The sequence below is a fragment of the Orycteropus afer genome, unplaced genomic scaffold, assembly GCF_000298275.1.
Source record: "Orycteropus afer afer isolate SDZICR_OR568_19922 unplaced genomic scaffold, OryAfe1.0 scaffold00123, whole genome shotgun sequence".
Lineage (NCBI taxonomy): Eukaryota > Metazoa > Chordata > Mammalia > Tubulidentata > Orycteropodidae > Orycteropus > Orycteropus afer.
The window spans coordinates 8,276,843-8,293,289 of record NW_006921710.1 but is presented as its reverse complement, the minus strand read 5'-3'; the positions used below and the strand labels follow the sequence as shown (position 1 = coordinate 8,293,289).

Sequence of the window (16,447 nt, the reverse complement as noted above, 5' to 3'; positions counted from 1 at the left end):
GGATTGGGGGAAAGCTGTTTGACCCACCTTGCCTGAGGTCCAGCTCTCTGTGGTTACATGGGCAGATATCAGCGTGCACCTGACCCTCGGGCGTCGTCTAGGGTGCAGCCTCTTGTGTGACTTGGGCACAGCAGAGAGAGCAAGCAAACCCTAGGGCACCTGTGAGATGCCTGGTTTGGGCACCTGAGACCCAGAGTACCACCCAGGAGGGGTGGTGGGATGTTGATGAGCACCCCACGGTGACTCCAGTGCAAGTGAGGCCCAAGAGGCCCGGCCAGGAGCTATGGCATGGGGCTGGGGACAGAATGGCAGGGCCCCCACAGCAAACCCTCAGAGACAGGTAAGGAAGGTAGAGCCATGAGCATCTTTGTCTTTGTTACCAGCACACAATTGTCCCTAAATGAGCAGGCTTTCTCACTATATAAGACCTGATTCTTCTCTTCCCTACCCTCGACAGCCTTAGCAGCACAGGAAGACTACAGGAGGGCAAATGGCTGTTGGTCCTTCTCTGCTCCCCACCCCCACTCAAGCACCAGAGCCCACTCAGATTCCTGCCACAAAAGCAGACAACAGGCCAGCTCCTTGTTAGGGGCCTTTGTCTCTGGTGGTTCTTTCTCAGTGTAATCGCATTGTACATTTCCCGACAGCTGGCTGGATCTCATCTCATTTCAACAGGGGTAGAAAATCTTATCAGCTGCACCAGAGAAGCCTTAGAAAAAAGTTAGCAGATAAGCTCTGTGGAAGACTAGAGTAACTGAAAAACTCAGTATATTTGGAAGGTTAGTTATAAGAGATGGGTGACACCGCTCGTTTGTTGGAAATCACGTGGGATGTTTTGAGATCTTGTGCCACACTCGGAATATTTAAATGGGACCTCTCAGAGAGAGGGTCTCTGCTGCGACATGGGCACCAAGAGCCATATGAAGTGGTTGGTGTGGAAATCACTGGTTCATTTAGACCTAGAAGCATCTTCTTTTCATTCCTTCTTTCTAGTGACTTATTTGAAACCTTTAGATCACATTCTTGATTTGCACTCAGTGCATTTTCCCTGCCCTTCCTCCATCCAGCTGCCGGACTTTCCTCACTTCTACTTGGAATATTGCATCATAGTTCAGTACAAGGGTTTTAGAATTAGACCTCAGCTTAAGACCAGGCTTTCTTATTTACTGTGTGCTCTTGGGCAAATTAACTTTTCCAAACCTCCGTTTCCTCGCCTATAAAGTGAAGCTAATGATACTATCTATTTCATAAGATTATAACCCAACCCAACCCAACCCACTGCCATCAAGTCAATTCCAATTCATATAGGGAGAAGTAAACAAAATATTACAAGAAAAGTACTTAGTTCACTACCTGACACATGGCAAGTGGTCACTAATAGTTAGCAGTTATTATTAGTAGCTTTTTTTTTTTTTTTTAATGCTTTCTGTTTGTGGTTATTGTTTAGCTCTTGTCAGAGCAACTAGGAAGTGGCGGGATAGTAGAACGGTGGGCTTGGATTCAGGTGCTCGGGTTTGAGTCTCAGTCTATCTTCTTAGAAACCGGATGACCCTGGGCAAGTCATGGAATTTCATGGAATCTTTCTGAACCCCCATTTCTTTATTTGTAAAAGTGATTTAGGAATAAAACCACTCTGGTAAGGTAGTTGGGAAGGATGGATGAGATGATGTGTGTTGGGTAAAGGGACTCACTGAATTTAAGTGGGATCTAGCAACAGATCCCGGTTTTGTGGGTCTGACGCATCATTTGAGGGAGTGGCTTTAAGAAAAAGAATACAAGAATATCGTACTTTCATGCATTTTAAAAAACCACATGACCGCATGAATATATTGCTAGAGTCTCTCGTAGAGCCTTGAAGGGACACGTGCAAAGCAGGGCCCTGAACTTAAGTTCCACTGGTTAGCTTCATGCCATACCTCCTTCTGACGGGAACCCGGGTGGTGTAGAGCCCTCTGCCTTAGCAGGCTAGAAGTGCTGAAGGCTTCCTACTCAAAGGGCGACATGCTTGCCACCCTGGAAAGTAACGATGGCATTGGAGTAAAGCATGAGAAGTATCAAAGGTGTTATTATGATGATGAAGATAACAAATGACTACGTGGCTGGATGTCGTTGGTGTGAAAACACTGTATTTAGTTGGCTGCGGTTGAGTGAGCAGAGTGTCTTTTGCTAGTTGGGTGTGGAAGGGGAGGCCTGGGTTCCTTGAACGAGCTGCCTTCCCCTAGTTTTTTCCCTGGCCACCGTCTCACTAGCCCCACTGGCTTTCTTTGGCCTTCTGCTGGCCGAGCTGGCCGAGCTGTTCTTGGGGGTTGTGGTTTTCCTGCACTGTCTGTGCTGTTTGCAGTGGGGTTGCCTTGATCTCCTCTCTCCAGCTGCTCGGGAGGCAGAGCCACTGTGGGATGTGCTTGACATTACATCCCTTGTTGGGGACATCCTGTGGGCATGTGTTTGGCTTAGTTGACACACTTCTGGCAAGATGCAGAGCTTGTCCAGGCTGAAATGTGAGAGGCCTGTGGGCCTGGAGCCCAGGGGTCACACACAGGAGCTCTGTCGCTCGTGCTTCCTGAGCACTGCAGAGCCATTTTGTTGGGTATGAGGCTAGAATCAGCACCAGCTCCCTTCCACACACACGCACTCTCTCACTGTACACATGTGTGTATGTATATGTGTTTGTGTGTATGTATGTATGTATAATTCTTTTTTTGTCAGATACTAGTCAGCAGAGCAGAATGTTCAGAAGGTTATCTCCTGATCATTTAGAGGAGAGAAATGAATGAGGACTTCATGAGCTAAATATGTCTGGGCTGTTTATTAAAATGCAGATCCCAAGGCCTCATATCCAGACCTTATTGAACAAAATCTCTGGGGAAGGGGTCATACAATGTTTGTGTTTGACAAGCACCTTGGGTTGTACTTACAGTTACTGAAATTTGAGAACCACAGCTCTAGACATCTTATATACATTATAACCCTGTAGAGGAAATATTCTTCTCTGTCATTCCAGTTTCATAGTGGTGGAAACTTGGGTCCAGTGTAGTTACCTTGCTGGAGGGTCACACAGCTATAAATTCATGTCAGAAGTGAGTCAAGCTCGAGCCCCGTGGACTCCAATGCCTGTATCCTTTTCATTCCTCTACTTCTTGTCCACCCCTCCTACTAAGCTAATAGCATAAGGAGTCTGAAGGAAGCAGAGTGGATTGAGAAAGTATTCAACTTCAGGAGAGGAAATATGAACAGAAAACCTGGGAATTGCTTTCTTCAGACCCCCAGGTGCTTCTTCTGTAGGTATGCATTGTTGCGTAGACTTCAGAAATAGAGAACTGCAGATGCCTTTTTTTTTGGGGGGGGGCTTTGTTTGTTTGCTTGCTTGCTTAAACATTTCATAAACTTGTCTAAGAGCCCATCTGCTACTCACAGTTCCAAACAGTCCGTGTTTTTTCACACCACTGTGCCTTTGTTGATGCTGTGTCTGCTGCTGGCAGTACTTTCCCCATTCCTCACCTCTGTCTTACAGGGAGGCCAGCATGAGTGGCCCCTCTCACATCTCCCTGTCTCCCCAGGGAGAAGGAATTGACCTGTCATTTGTATCCTGTTCTTTCAGGGTGCCTCGCCCCGCCTGTGAGCTGCTCAGTGGGAGCCATGGGTTATTTGTGGCCGTATTGTCCAGCACAGTGGCGACAATGCAGTAACTTTGGCTGTACATTGTCCAGTTGCAGCCCCAGCCCAACTAGTTATAGCACAACCTACGGGGTAGGGAATGGGAAGCTGTAATTTGTAAAAGCTTCCCAGGGGATTCTTCTGTACAGTCAGCCTGGAGGTCCATTGGTCCACATGAAACCCTCATCCAGCCTAGTTAAACTGAGTCAAACCCACTTCTGGAACTGCTAGAAATGCTGAAGTCCCACCTGTGTTCTGCTGTAAATGGCTCATTCCTGGGGTTATGGTGTTTGTCCTGAGTGGGGCTTTGACTGGAAGGAAACTGACAGGTTTGTTCTCACTTTAGCCCCTGCTGCTTTATATACCTCCCCTAATCCAATAAAACGCAGTCATTTTTGAGAGAATGATAGGAACTTGATTCATTTGCCCATCCACCCACCCACCCACACATCCATCCATCCATCCATCCAATGTCATCCATTTATTGGGTACTAACTGTGAGCTAGGCATTGTGGTGGACATAAAACCTATAAAGAATTTACGTATATCCTGTTGGTGAAAATGTGTTACAACTTTTCTGAGAGGCAAGTCTGTGTGTGTGTGTGTGTATGTGCACGAGCACACATGTGCTAATGTGCTAAGACTACACACATGGGCAATATCAGGATTCTGAGTGCGCACCAGTCTGGCTGGGCAGTTGAGGAAGGTTTGGGAGGAATGGGAATGTGATCGAGGTTTTAAATGATGAGGCAACTGTAGGGGGAAGCTCGGTGCTTTGGTTGACCTGTGACATGGAGAGGAGAAGATAACATGGATTTGATTAATGCAGGAAATAATTATTAAAAGTCTACCAAGTACAAAACTCTCCTCCTTCTTGGAAGAAAAGATATCTTTAATAGGTTTCTTTTTCAGGTCTCCACCCTAAGATTAAGATTTGTTCTCTTAACAACTAATGATTATTAGAGCATTTACCACCTGTAAGACACTATTGATTTCCATCCTCCCATACCATCAGGGTAAATATTCTGGTTTTACAAATGAAGATCTGGAAGTTAAATGACCAGTTTAGGCTCCTATCAAGTGAGAAGTGAACCTGAAACGAACCTAGGTTTTTCTGATTCCAGAACCTACCCTTCCTCCACTCCATTTGGCTTCCTTGTGACTATTCTCCATGGAAGATTACCTTCAGGTTATCTCATTTATTCATTCATTTATCAAACATTTAATGAGTACCTCGGATTAACAGTGGAACCCTATGGAGCAGTTCTACCCTATAACACATAGGGTCACCATGAGTCGGAGTCAACTCTATAGAAGTGGATTTTTGTTTTTGTTTTCTTGTCCTGTTCTCTAAGTTTAGACTGTGGACCATCCAGGTCCATATTGCTGGAAGCTTGCTAAAAAGGCAGTTTCTCAGGCCCCACCCAGACCTAGTGAATCAGATTTTCTGGAGGTAGGATTCAGGAATCTCTGTTTTAACAAACTCTCCAGGTGACTGTTAGACATGCTAAACGTTGGGCACTACCATTCCAGAATGCAGGGCTTTCTGTCTTCCTGTACCCTCAGTACTTAGTACAAAAGCTGTCTGTAAGCACTTGTTGGCCAGTTGTTCTGTTCCAGGTCTCTTAGGTACTGGGGAGCTCTGGTAGCTTAGTGCCTAAGGCACTTGACTGCTAACCAGAAGGCTGGCAGTTCAAACCCACTAGCCACTCCTCAGAAGGAAGGTTGGACAATCTACTTCTGTAGTGATAGTGCCTCGGAAACCCAAGGAGGGGTCTCAATGAGTTGGGGCTGACTTGATGGCACATAACAAAAACTTAGGTACTGGGAATGTCAGAGTATGCTTTTGGGGATGATGACAAGGTCAGCCAAGTTTGAGGTATTAATGGAACATGCGGTTGAAGATAGTCAACATGGGACTAGATGCATACTTCTGGGTTTCAGGACTGTGGGAATATTTTGGACATCATCAGGATACAGGTGGAATGATTGAAGACCACATGTAAGAAAATAAACTCTCATGGGTCAAAGTCCCCTGAAATGGTGATGACGGTAGGCCGTGCCCGGCTGACCTGAAGCCATGTCTGAAGTAAGGGTGTTCTGCTGATTCTGGTCTATGCCCCCATGATGTTTGGATGACTCGGGGGGCATTTTTACTCTGCAGGCTCTGTGGCCATCAGAGCAAGGGTGTGACTCATGTCACTGAACGCTTTGAGATTGGTTTCCTTTGCATGGCATCTTGGCCACAGATGTGGCACTTGCTTTCTGATGAAGTCCTCCTTTTTCCTGCTCTCCAAGGAACAGCGTGCCACAGCCAGGCAAGGCCTGATGGGAGTGGGCGAGGATGACCCTCAGTCGCAGTAATCATGGGACAAGCCAGGGTGGGGCTCACACGTGTACTGGAGAATGGACTTCTCTCTTGTGAGGTTTCTTGGTTTGTGCAGACTCAGGCCAGTAAGACCCAGGGCTTTGGCCAAGGCAGTACTGTAGAATTTGATCCCAGATTTATTTTTGCAGTGTGAATTCTGAGATCTGTCATTGTACTCACTGTACAGGCTTCAGCAACCTGAATCCTAGACTGGCCTTACGTGTTTTATGGAAAAAATTATGTTTGTTGATGAAATAGTTAATATGAATCTATGTGTAGGTTGGATTGAATCGGTGCATTATTGCACCAGATTCTTCTATTAGGAGACATTTACTGGGGGGAAAAGGATGTGCTCACAGTGGTTAGCTTCCTAACTGGAAAATTCTTTGTGTTCCACAAGAGCTTAGAAAAATATTTGCTTTAGTTCCCCAATATCTTAGTGGCCCTCCTGGCAGTCTGTGGCCTGATGCCACCTGCTATACCCAACAGCATTTGTCAGAGTGATTTGACTTATGACTGGTCACCAATTTGGGGAAGTTTCTACCTTTCCCGCTGTGGCTGCAAGCAGAGTCTCAATGAGGAAAGTTAAATATTGCTCCAGTTTTTTGAATGAAAAAATAATAGAGGTTCAGATTTTTCAGAATGATAGGATTGAGCCACCCTGAAACGAAGTCAGTTCTTAAAAGGATCTGTGCAGACCAAAGTGCAGGAGACACCAGGATGGCCTTCTTAGGTTCCACAGTGGACACCTCACAGTGTGTGCTGTTGTCCCCAGTAATGGCCCAAGAACTGACTGGCTGTTTGCCTGGGTGCTGCATGGGACCTGCCCTCAATTTGCTGCCCCCTGAGGAGACAGGTCTCAGAGCCTTTGTTGCATGGAAGTGGCCACTTTGTATGTTTGTATGTGTTGGGGGGTGCATTGGTGAAGCCTTGTCACAGCCTCCCTCCTGCGAGGAGAGGACAGTGTCCTGTTCCTTGCTTAAAATTTGTCAGCAGGAAGGTGACAGTAATCATGGGGCACCAGAAGGAAGATGGCTTCTGCAGGCCATTGCTGTCCCTGGGAAGCTGGCGAAGAACCACCCCAGGACGGCAGCAGCAGCAGCTTTTACTGAGGGACAAGCCCATTTTCCAGTGGTGACCCTGCTCTTGAGCTGTTTCCCATGGCAGATGAAATATTTATTCCCTTCCCTTCCCCAGCCCCATAAGCTGGTAGATGTGGGCAGACACTTTATGTCTTTTGTGCCCTTGACTTCGGATTTTAAACAAGCTGATCACAAGTTTGTTCTTCTGTAGGGACTTAATTAACCCACTGGTTTTGTCCTTTCAATTACAGTAGCCCAACTTAACCTGCCCCCCTTAGTCCTTGGAAATACTCTCCACAGAAGTTGTGTGCAAGGCGAGCCTTCAGCCCTGGCAGGCAGCCCTGCCCCTGCTTCCGAGTCTGCCTTCCTCGCCTTCCTCACTGCGCGGGAGGCCCGCGGGTGCTTTCTCCCTGCCTGCTGCATCTCCTTTGAAGACAGCGCCCCCTGGCCCCCTGCCATTGTTGCCCCTGAAAGCACTTTAAACTCCTCCTCCCACACCCCGCTTCTGTAAAAGGCCTCAGTGGAGAGAGGTCTGAGCTGTGTTAGTTGGGTTTTGATTTCAGTAAGGGACTTGATAAAGTGAGATAAACTCCAGGCTCAAGAGGGCTGTGGAAATTAAACAGAGATGATATCAAAGTTCCCCTGAGTTTTCAACCATGATACAGTAACTTAGCTTTCTCCCAGACTGGGGCCAGGAGTCCCGCCTTTGATTCTGAAACAATGTTCAACATCAGTTAAGCCCAGCACTGCTGACTTTTAGGGATGAAGCACACTGTTCCAGCAATTCTTTGATCAGCTACAAGGGAGCAGTGTGCCATCTGTATGAAGGGGCTTTATAGTTCAAGTTCATTTCTCTATGAACCTGGGATGACAGCATTGGCGAGGTGCTGCTGTGCTGGGAGCTGGGGCCTCCCTCAAGCACTCTGTTTGCAGCATTGCAGGCAAAAGCAGGAAGCTTTCTTCCACATCGAGCATGGCATGTTGGGAAAAATCCTCCTGGCTTGGAAAACGTGCCTTACCCTAATCCTCCCTCATCTTATCCCAGTACGCACGTGTGCATGCATGCACGTGCACATACACTCTCTCTCTCAGTCTCTCTCTCTCTCTCTCTCAGTCTCTTTCTCTCTCTCTGTCTTGTGGGGGAGCCCTCTCAGGGGCAGACATAGGAATGAGATGTGCAGGAAGGGAAGAGATCAAGGTGGGGATTGGGGCCAGATGACCTTTGAGATTGAAGATTAAAGAGAAGGATTAGCTCAAGGTCAGTGTCACCACTATGCCCTCTCCCCATGCCCAAGAGCAGACGGGACTCCTAAGCATCACCATCACCTTTACTCCTTACCTGACATTTGGGAAGAATGACTTAGTTTCAGCTTGGCTCAATCTTAGCATTCTGAAAAATCTCAACATCTGTTATTATGTCATTTAGAATGTTCGGGCAACGTTTGGCTAGTTGAGACCCTCCTCGCAGCCACAGCCGGAGGGTGAAAGCTTCCCCATTGCTCCCCCTCCCGGTTGGCCCTGCCTGCTGGTAATGGAGCCTGCGTGCTGTCTGTCCGCTCTCACTCTGCTATAGATCAACCTATTCCCTCCTGTGCAGTGCTTGGATCTCCCTCATTAGGCCTAAATTTACCTCCGTCCTACACAAACATGGCCTTAGCTCATTTTTATTGTTGTAAATTATTTATGAGGGAAATGTTGAATCTTGAAACTGAGGTGCGAGGAAAATTAATCCCACGTTACTTTTATCTTTCTGCACTTTTCTCCTCCTTGCTTGACTTATTGGGCCGTGGCTGGAGAAGGAAGAGCGTTGGCATTTTAAAATATAATTAGTGTTGAAACCATTTTCTTGATTGGCCGGGACATTGGTCTCTCTCTACGTACCAGAAAGGAAGGCAAACCAGACTGGGGAAGGAAGACTAGAGTTCCCATCTGGCTCTGCCGTCCACCACCTGCTTGTGGTGTCTGAAAACTCTGCACCTCACTTTTCTCTCCTGTAAAATGGGGCTAACGTGACACCTAGCTGTTGAGATGAAGTATGAGACAACTTTTTGAGAGTACATAGCGCCTGTACAAATACAGGCGAAGCTTATTAGCGTGTTGTGTGTCAGAGTTCTGAGATGAAAGTGGATGCTAGACGAGGACTTGCTGAGGATGAAGCCAGTGGTTGTTGCAAGTAGGCCTTGGCGTTTTATTCCATTCCGCCTCTTTCTAGACAGGTTAATGTTGATCTTAAACGCCCTGCTCCTCCCCCACTCCCCCCCCCCCTTGCAGGCTCTCATTAATGGCCTCTTCTTCCCCCTCGCAGAGGCCTGGCCTGTGACCCTGGGCTGCTGCGGACTCGGTGGTGCCATCCCTTCTGGCTCGAGGCTCCACAAAGTCCAGAAAACGTGGAGTGCTAGTTAATAAATGGCCTTTTGTTAGGAAGGTCAATTGAAGTGACGGTAGAGACGCTGTTAAAAGTAATTTGCAGTCAGAAAATATGTAATTCAGGGCAAGCTTCTTTGAGTGATTGCCTCTGCCATGGATATCTTGGGCGTTTCTCATTAAAAGCTTCCTTAGCTGGTGGTGGTGCTTCCTCCCCAGCAGAGCCCGGCCGCAGCCCTGCACAGTGAGGAGTCATTTGTCTATATTTCACAAAGGCTGCCTTGATCCCCAGGGAATGGCAACTGGGGGAAAAAAGGGAAAGAAAGAGGCGTGCATCTGCGATGCTCCGTGCTAATGTTCTGCTCCTCTGGCCCCATCAGCAGGCTGGGGTCTGACCGGGCCCAGGCACAGGAAGCCGGCTCCTTTGTCTGCCTCAGCTGGGAGGCAGCCTGCAGCCATCTTGGAAATCTGCTGCTGGGCTGCCTTCTCTGGTGCATTCTGGGAACAGCATCGTTCCCTTTAAGCGTGCTTTTACCCGACCGCAGTTGATATCAGTGTGCTTTAGAGCAAAAGCGAGCCGATTGTCATCAGTACCTCGCAGAGGATATTGTGACCCGAGGACATGAATCTATCAGCAAATAAAATCTTATTTATTCCAATGCCTTCCTCTTCTCTCTCGCTCTCTCTTTCTGAGAAGGATAGAGGCCCTACTATCTTTAAAAAAACCTACCTCACGTGTTCTTTATTAAATTCACAGCATGATATTTCAGCACTGGCAGAATTCGTACATTCTGTTAATGAGTTGCTAATTGCAAACCATTTCAGTAACCCAGAGCAGATACCCGTATTTTGCAAACTGCAGCAATTGCCAATAAGACAGGATTTTTCAAGTGAAGATACTTTTTGATCAGTGCTTGCTATTTAATTCTAAGCCTCCTTGATTTGGTGCATGCACACATCCTCTTTCAATAAATATTTACTTAACGCCTACTGTGTGCGAGGAACTCCAGCCCCTGTGCCTCATGTAGATAAGCCTGCCTGGAAATGAAATGTGAGAAAGAAATGATGCAGTGATGCAGCATGGTACCCTGCCCCCAGCCCTGGCTTTACAGAAGCTTATATTCAGTAGAATTAGGTAAAACATAACTTAGTTTAGCTTTTGTAATAAACAGAAGCTGATAGTGCTGCTGGTGCCAGACGCTTCCTAGCCTTGACGGGGGACTTGGCTCCTTGTATTGACAAATCTGTTTCTGGACCCTTTGCGGGTCCTGGGGGACGTGGACTACATGGGTGACTTACACACAGTATTGTGGTGGTTTCTATTTAGAAGGCTGCATCATTTTTTGATGGCCTCTGCTTTTTCTGATTGTCTACTGAGAAGTAAGAGTATTCCTCCTGCCTGCCTACTTGGGCGGGGTGTTTGGTTTGCTTTAGAAGCAGTAACCAGCCTTGAGAGACCTGGACCTAAAGCCAGTGGAATCTAATTGCTGTGGAAGGGGGTAGAATTTAGCTTGCTCTTTTTCCCTACTCGTCCTTTAGAAGTACTTAAAATCATTTGCATAAGGTGTTGCCTTTTTTTATTGGCTTTCTGGTACATCGCCACTCCAGCTACCCAGGCCCTGCGTTCCTCATATTACCTGTCTCCTCTGGTTGCATCAGAAGGCCGTCAGCGGTAGAATAATAATTTCATCCTCCCCTCACCTCTCTCCCAAAGTGCCCGGCAAGAATTATAGACATTGTTAGTGTTTAGGTTTGAGTAAATGCCCGCATAACCTGTGGGGTTAAATACAGCAAAAAGATCTGCCAGGCCTGTAGGGAATGGCTCCTACCACATTTCTGACCAGTTGTTCCGGGCCCTTGTGCTCTAAGCCTCTCCAGCTATGCTTTTTGTTGAGTGGCTGCGGTGTGCCAGAGACAGTTTCAGGCCCTTCATTTACAATTGCCTCTCAGTTTTCATAACAGCATTGCAAGTATGTATCATATCCTCGTTCTATGAGAAAATTGAGGCTCCAAGAGGTTAAATTGCTTGCTCAAAGTCACTAGCTAGTAAATCATGGGGCCTGCACTTGAACACGGTCCCTTTGCCTCCATGCCCAGAATGTCTTCTTCTATGTGTTTGCAAAGGTCCTTGCTTATTTGCAAAGCTCCACCTGCTGAACAGTCTAACCTTGATTGTGGCAGAGGCTGTGGATTTGGAGGTCTGCGTCTCCACAAAGAGAGGATGTGAGGGAAAGAAATGAAAGGTGGTGGTAGACTTGGTCATGGCTGATTTATAGTCAGAGAAGCTGTTAGTTCAGAAATTGGGCGGTTGGAATGTAGAGTTCAGAGTGGTCTGCTTTTGGGCTTGAGTCAAATTGGCCGCCTCAGAGCAGGGACGAGCCTGCATTAACTGTGTTAGTTTGGTTTTCAAAGGGAACTTCAGAAGAGCAGGGGCCAGAGGTGATTTGAATTCTTGATTTGAGGACAGGGTTAGAGGTAAGGTCAGGGCCCCTTCAGCCAGATCAGATCTTAGCTCGAGACATTTGCCACAAGATTCTGGTTCTGTTTGAGACTTTGTTTCGTTCACTTTAAACATTAAGTTTCAATTTTGTGCTTTCTTTTTTTTCCTTTTCTAAACCAGGACAAATTCACCATGCCTGAAGTCAAAGACCTTTCAGAAGCCTTGCCAGAAACATCAATGGACCCCATCACGGGAGTGGGGGTGGTGGCTTCTAGGAACAGAGCCCCGACAGGCTATGATGTAGTAAGTCAAGATATTAGTTTGTACATTTTGTTTATCTCTTGTTTTCAAGAACCTCTCAATCTTATGTGTAAGATGTCCACCCTCCTCTGTTACTGTTGTTGTTAGATGCCATCAAGTTGATTGTGACTCATGGCGACCCCATCTGACAGAGTAAAACTGCCTCGTACGGTTTTCTAGGCTGTAATCTTGGGGGATAGATCACCAGCTCTTCTCCCGTGGGGCTGTTGGATGGGTTTGAACTGCCAGTATTTCAGTTAGCAGCCACGCACTTAACCGTTGCACCACTAGGGCTCTGGGGAGGGAGCGCATCACCAATGTGGAGTGGGGATTGTCCTGGTTTGGGAATCAGACTAGGCTGAGTTCTGGCCTGTCTAGGCAGCTTCCTGGGCCTCGGCCTTGGACATGGCTAAGTTGCTTGAGCTCTGTGTTGGTCGTTCTCATCTTCTCTACACTTAAGGGTTAGATTTGTTAATCTCCAAAGTTACTTCTATTTCTGACATTTTGTGGAAAGGATCCACGAGTCTGTGAAAGGTGGAAAAGAGTCTTCATTTGCATAGCTCTTTAGAGTTCACAAAGCAGTGTCCTACCCGTGAACTCATTTAGCTCTTATGTGCATAGTGCTTAAGGCACTTGACTGCTAACCAGAAGGCTGGCGGTTCAAACCCACCAGCCACTCCTCTGAAGGAAGGTTGGACAATCTACTCCTGTAGTGATACCGCCTCGGAAACTCAAGGAGAGGTCCCTATGAGTCGGGTCCGACTCGACGGCAGTGAGTTTGGTTTGGTTTTTGGTGTATTCCCTAGAAGGGCAAGTAGTTTTATCTCCACTTTGCTGATAAGGAAAACCAGAGCTCTGAGAAGTGAAGCAATCGAGTGCCAGTCCTCGGGAGTGGTGAATCGGACCAGGTCTCCTCCCAAGGCTAGTGCTCTGGTGACCATATGGCCACAGATTAGCAGAGAACTTTCTTTGCTTCCCTTTTCAGCAGACATCAGTGGTGGTTCTCGGTATCACTGATGGTTATTTTGTTGTTTTAGTAGGTAAATTTGGATTTTAGTAGAGCTTAAAAAGTACAGTGTAACTTTAAAAAAAAAAAAAACCCTCATTGCCATCGAGTTGATTCTGACTCATAGTGACCCCTACTGGGTTTCAAAGGCTGTAAATCTTTACAGAAATGTACTGGCTCTTCTGTCTTCCACGGAGCAGCTGGTTTGAACCACCGACCTTTTGGTTAGCAGCCAAAAGCCTTAACCACTATACCACCAGAGCTCCTTGCAGTGTAACTTTAGGAGGGTTTTATTAACAGTGAGTATTATCATGTCTTCCGAGATTCTAAGGTTATCTTGCTTTCACTTTCCTCATTTTGTTTATGGAAACATTTTATTCAGTGAAAAATGTGCACCAAGAGTACACCTGCCACAGTGATTAGAAAACTGTGGTGATAGATGTCAATGTCTGACATCCTGAGGGTGGAAGGGATGCAATGCATGGTTCAGAAGAAGCCATAAGGCAGAGTTTCTCAACCTTGGCTCTCTTGACATTTTGAACCAGATAATTCTTTGTTATGCGTGCTGTTCGCAGTAACCCTGGCCTCTACCTACTAGATGCCAGTAGCATTGTCCCTGCAGTTGTGACAATCAAAAATGTCTTCAGACATTGCCAATGTCCCTGGGAGGAGGAGGTTGCAGGTGAAATCCCCCGCCCGCCTCACCCTCATAATGGCAGATATATATTGGATAAGTCAGCCCTGGGTCCTGTGTGAGGGAAGAGAAGCCTGTTAAAATGCTTCACATCCCTCTCCCAACTGTTTGAAAGCTTATAAACATTTTAAAAGTGAAAGAACGAGGGAATCTTTTTTGACAGAGATTTGAGTCTTACCTGCTGCTTGACTTCAAAGCACTGCTTGAATGGATAACTTTCCATAAAATAGAATCATTAGGTATGGCTTTGTGCCATAAAACTCTTGGGGAAGCTAATAAAAATGTTCCTGATTCGAGAAGCCAAAGTGTCTTTTGATGAATTATGAAGCAGCAGGTTGTGAATCAAGGCTCAGAGCTCAAGATCCGTGGGCGGACAGGCTCAGGGATCTCTCTCCCTGGAGGACTCACGCCAGGAGCTGAACCCTGGGGCACGAGGCTCCCCATCCTCTCTGTTCTGTTTTGTGGATCTGTATCTCTAACATTCTGTTTGCACCTTTGGGGTCATCTGGAATGCTTGGCTAGTGGGCGGTAGATGGCCTTTGATAGTTTGGTTTTCTGAAAGTCTCGGTAAATCTGACAGGAGCAGAATCTATCCCTATCATTTTCTCCTAACATTGAGCTCAGGGCAGAAGAGCATAGTGTCAAATGAGTAAAATTAATAAGCACATTTCATGATTATGCTGTACCATGCATTATAGTGAAAGGTGAGCAGGCCAAGGGGCTCGCAACAGCCAGCCTGGCAATTACCCAGCCTTTGGGAGGCAGGAGTGGAGTGTCCGAGCTCCCTCTAAAAGCTCTTTCAGGGAAAGAGGTGGGAGTTTTTCCTTTTTGTACTGACCTTTGGACTGTTCTCAATTAAGCATCTAGTTCCCCAGAGGTCTGATCCCAAGTTCAAGGGTAATAGAGGGTGGGGTGGCCAGGAGAGGTACTTCTTATTCCTTTTCTCTGAAGTTTTGTATTAAGTCAACATCCAAACCAAAATGCAAGATGTTTTATGGTGACCAGGCTGGAGAAATGCTGAGACAGAGCTCAACTGGATGAGGATGCCCTGCTGCAGTTTCCAACGAGATCGTTCTCTGGTTGTCACATCCGCCATAGGATTAATCCCTTTCTGTGCACCAAGGACATTAAGTACTGTTCTCACACAGCCCTACGAGTTCAGCACCAATGGGCTACTGACCCTGAGTAGTTTTAAAATGAGCACAGGCACTGTTGCTGCTTGAAGTAAAAGATGCCAAATGTTCGTTTATAAAAATCATATTTTATTACTTTCTTTCTCTCCAGGTAAGGGGAAGCTTCTTAGGCAAAGGGGCTAAAAAACCAAACTCACTGCCGGCAAGTCGGATCTGACTCATGGTGACCCCTTCTTGGGTTTCTGAGGCGATATCACTACGGATGTAGATTGCCCAACCTTCCTTCCGAGGAGGGGTTGGTGGGTTTGAACTGCTAGCCTTCTGGTTAGCAGTCAAATGCCTTACACACTATGCCACCAGAAGTCCTTGGGCAAAGGGGCTAGGAATTATTTACTAAATACCTCAATTTATTGTCTCCATTTCTGTTATTTTCTCTGAAATAGCTACCCCTTCCTGTGGTACAGCCACACTCTTGGTCTTGTATGGATTGGTGCTGGTATTTCATGTTGTCAGAGGTTAGGGTTGGTCTCACGCTTCCTTTTCATAGCCCAGTGCTTGGAGTGGTGACTCTGTTGAAGATGCCTGGCATTGTTGAAGGTCGTGCATTCTGTTTTATGTGTGTGATCAGTTTTCAAGGAATTGAAATGCCGTAAGAAGCACTTCATGCTACAGCTCCTCCATAGATAGTTTAATCTTTGATTTCTAGTCACTTGGAGACTTGCAGTATCTAAGAGTCTTCAAACTGGATATTACAGATGATCATTGGTGGATGAATTTCCAGTGAATAGCTTTTACCCTACATCCACTTGCCTTTCTAAATGAGCACTTATAATCCAACAACTAAAACGCTACAATCCTATTTATAAGATGACTCTTTCCAAAAAAGAAAATCTCCTTTTATCTTTTTTCTTGATAAGATATTGGTTTTTTTTAATAAAACAAGACAAAAAGTCAACAGTAAAGAGAAAGTGAAAATAACCACACACTCCAGAGTGTTTTGATTTTAAATAATTTATTTAAAGACACAGGAAACAATTAATCCAGAGGGCTAATGGACCATGTGAACCCCAGCCTCCATGACCCTGAAACCATAAGAACTAGATGGTGCCCAGTTACCAACTGCTGACTGTTCGAAAGAAATCACAATAAGCGGTCCTCGAGAGAGTAGGAGAAAAATGAGGAACAAAGCTTAAAATCATAAAAAAGACCAGCGTGCTGGTCTGAGAGAGACTGGTGGGATTCTCAAGCCTGTGGCCCTTAGACACCCTTCAAGTCTGGAACTGAACTCAACTTTCAGCCAAACAATAGGCCTATAAGGTGAAAAGGAATATCAGGGAGCTCTGGTGGCATAGTGCCTAAGGCATTTGACTGCTAACCAGAAGGCTGGTGGTTCAAACCCACCAGCC

General features: G+C 46.3%; 1 protein-coding gene across 1 annotated transcript in view; it reads left to right on the top strand.

Moving 5' to 3' along the window:
* Positions 1-12,094: 12,094 nt before the first annotated feature.
* MVB12B (multivesicular body subunit 12B) overlaps positions 12,095-16,447 on the top strand; it is a 204,133-nt gene continuing 199,780 nt past the window's right edge. Inside the window, exon 1 of the mRNA XM_007944376.2 lies at positions 12,095-12,211. Coding sequence (XP_007942567.2) covers positions 12,101-12,211 — 111 coding nt within the window. The 5' untranslated portion in view covers positions 12,095-12,100. The remainder of the gene's footprint in view (positions 12,212-16,447) is intronic.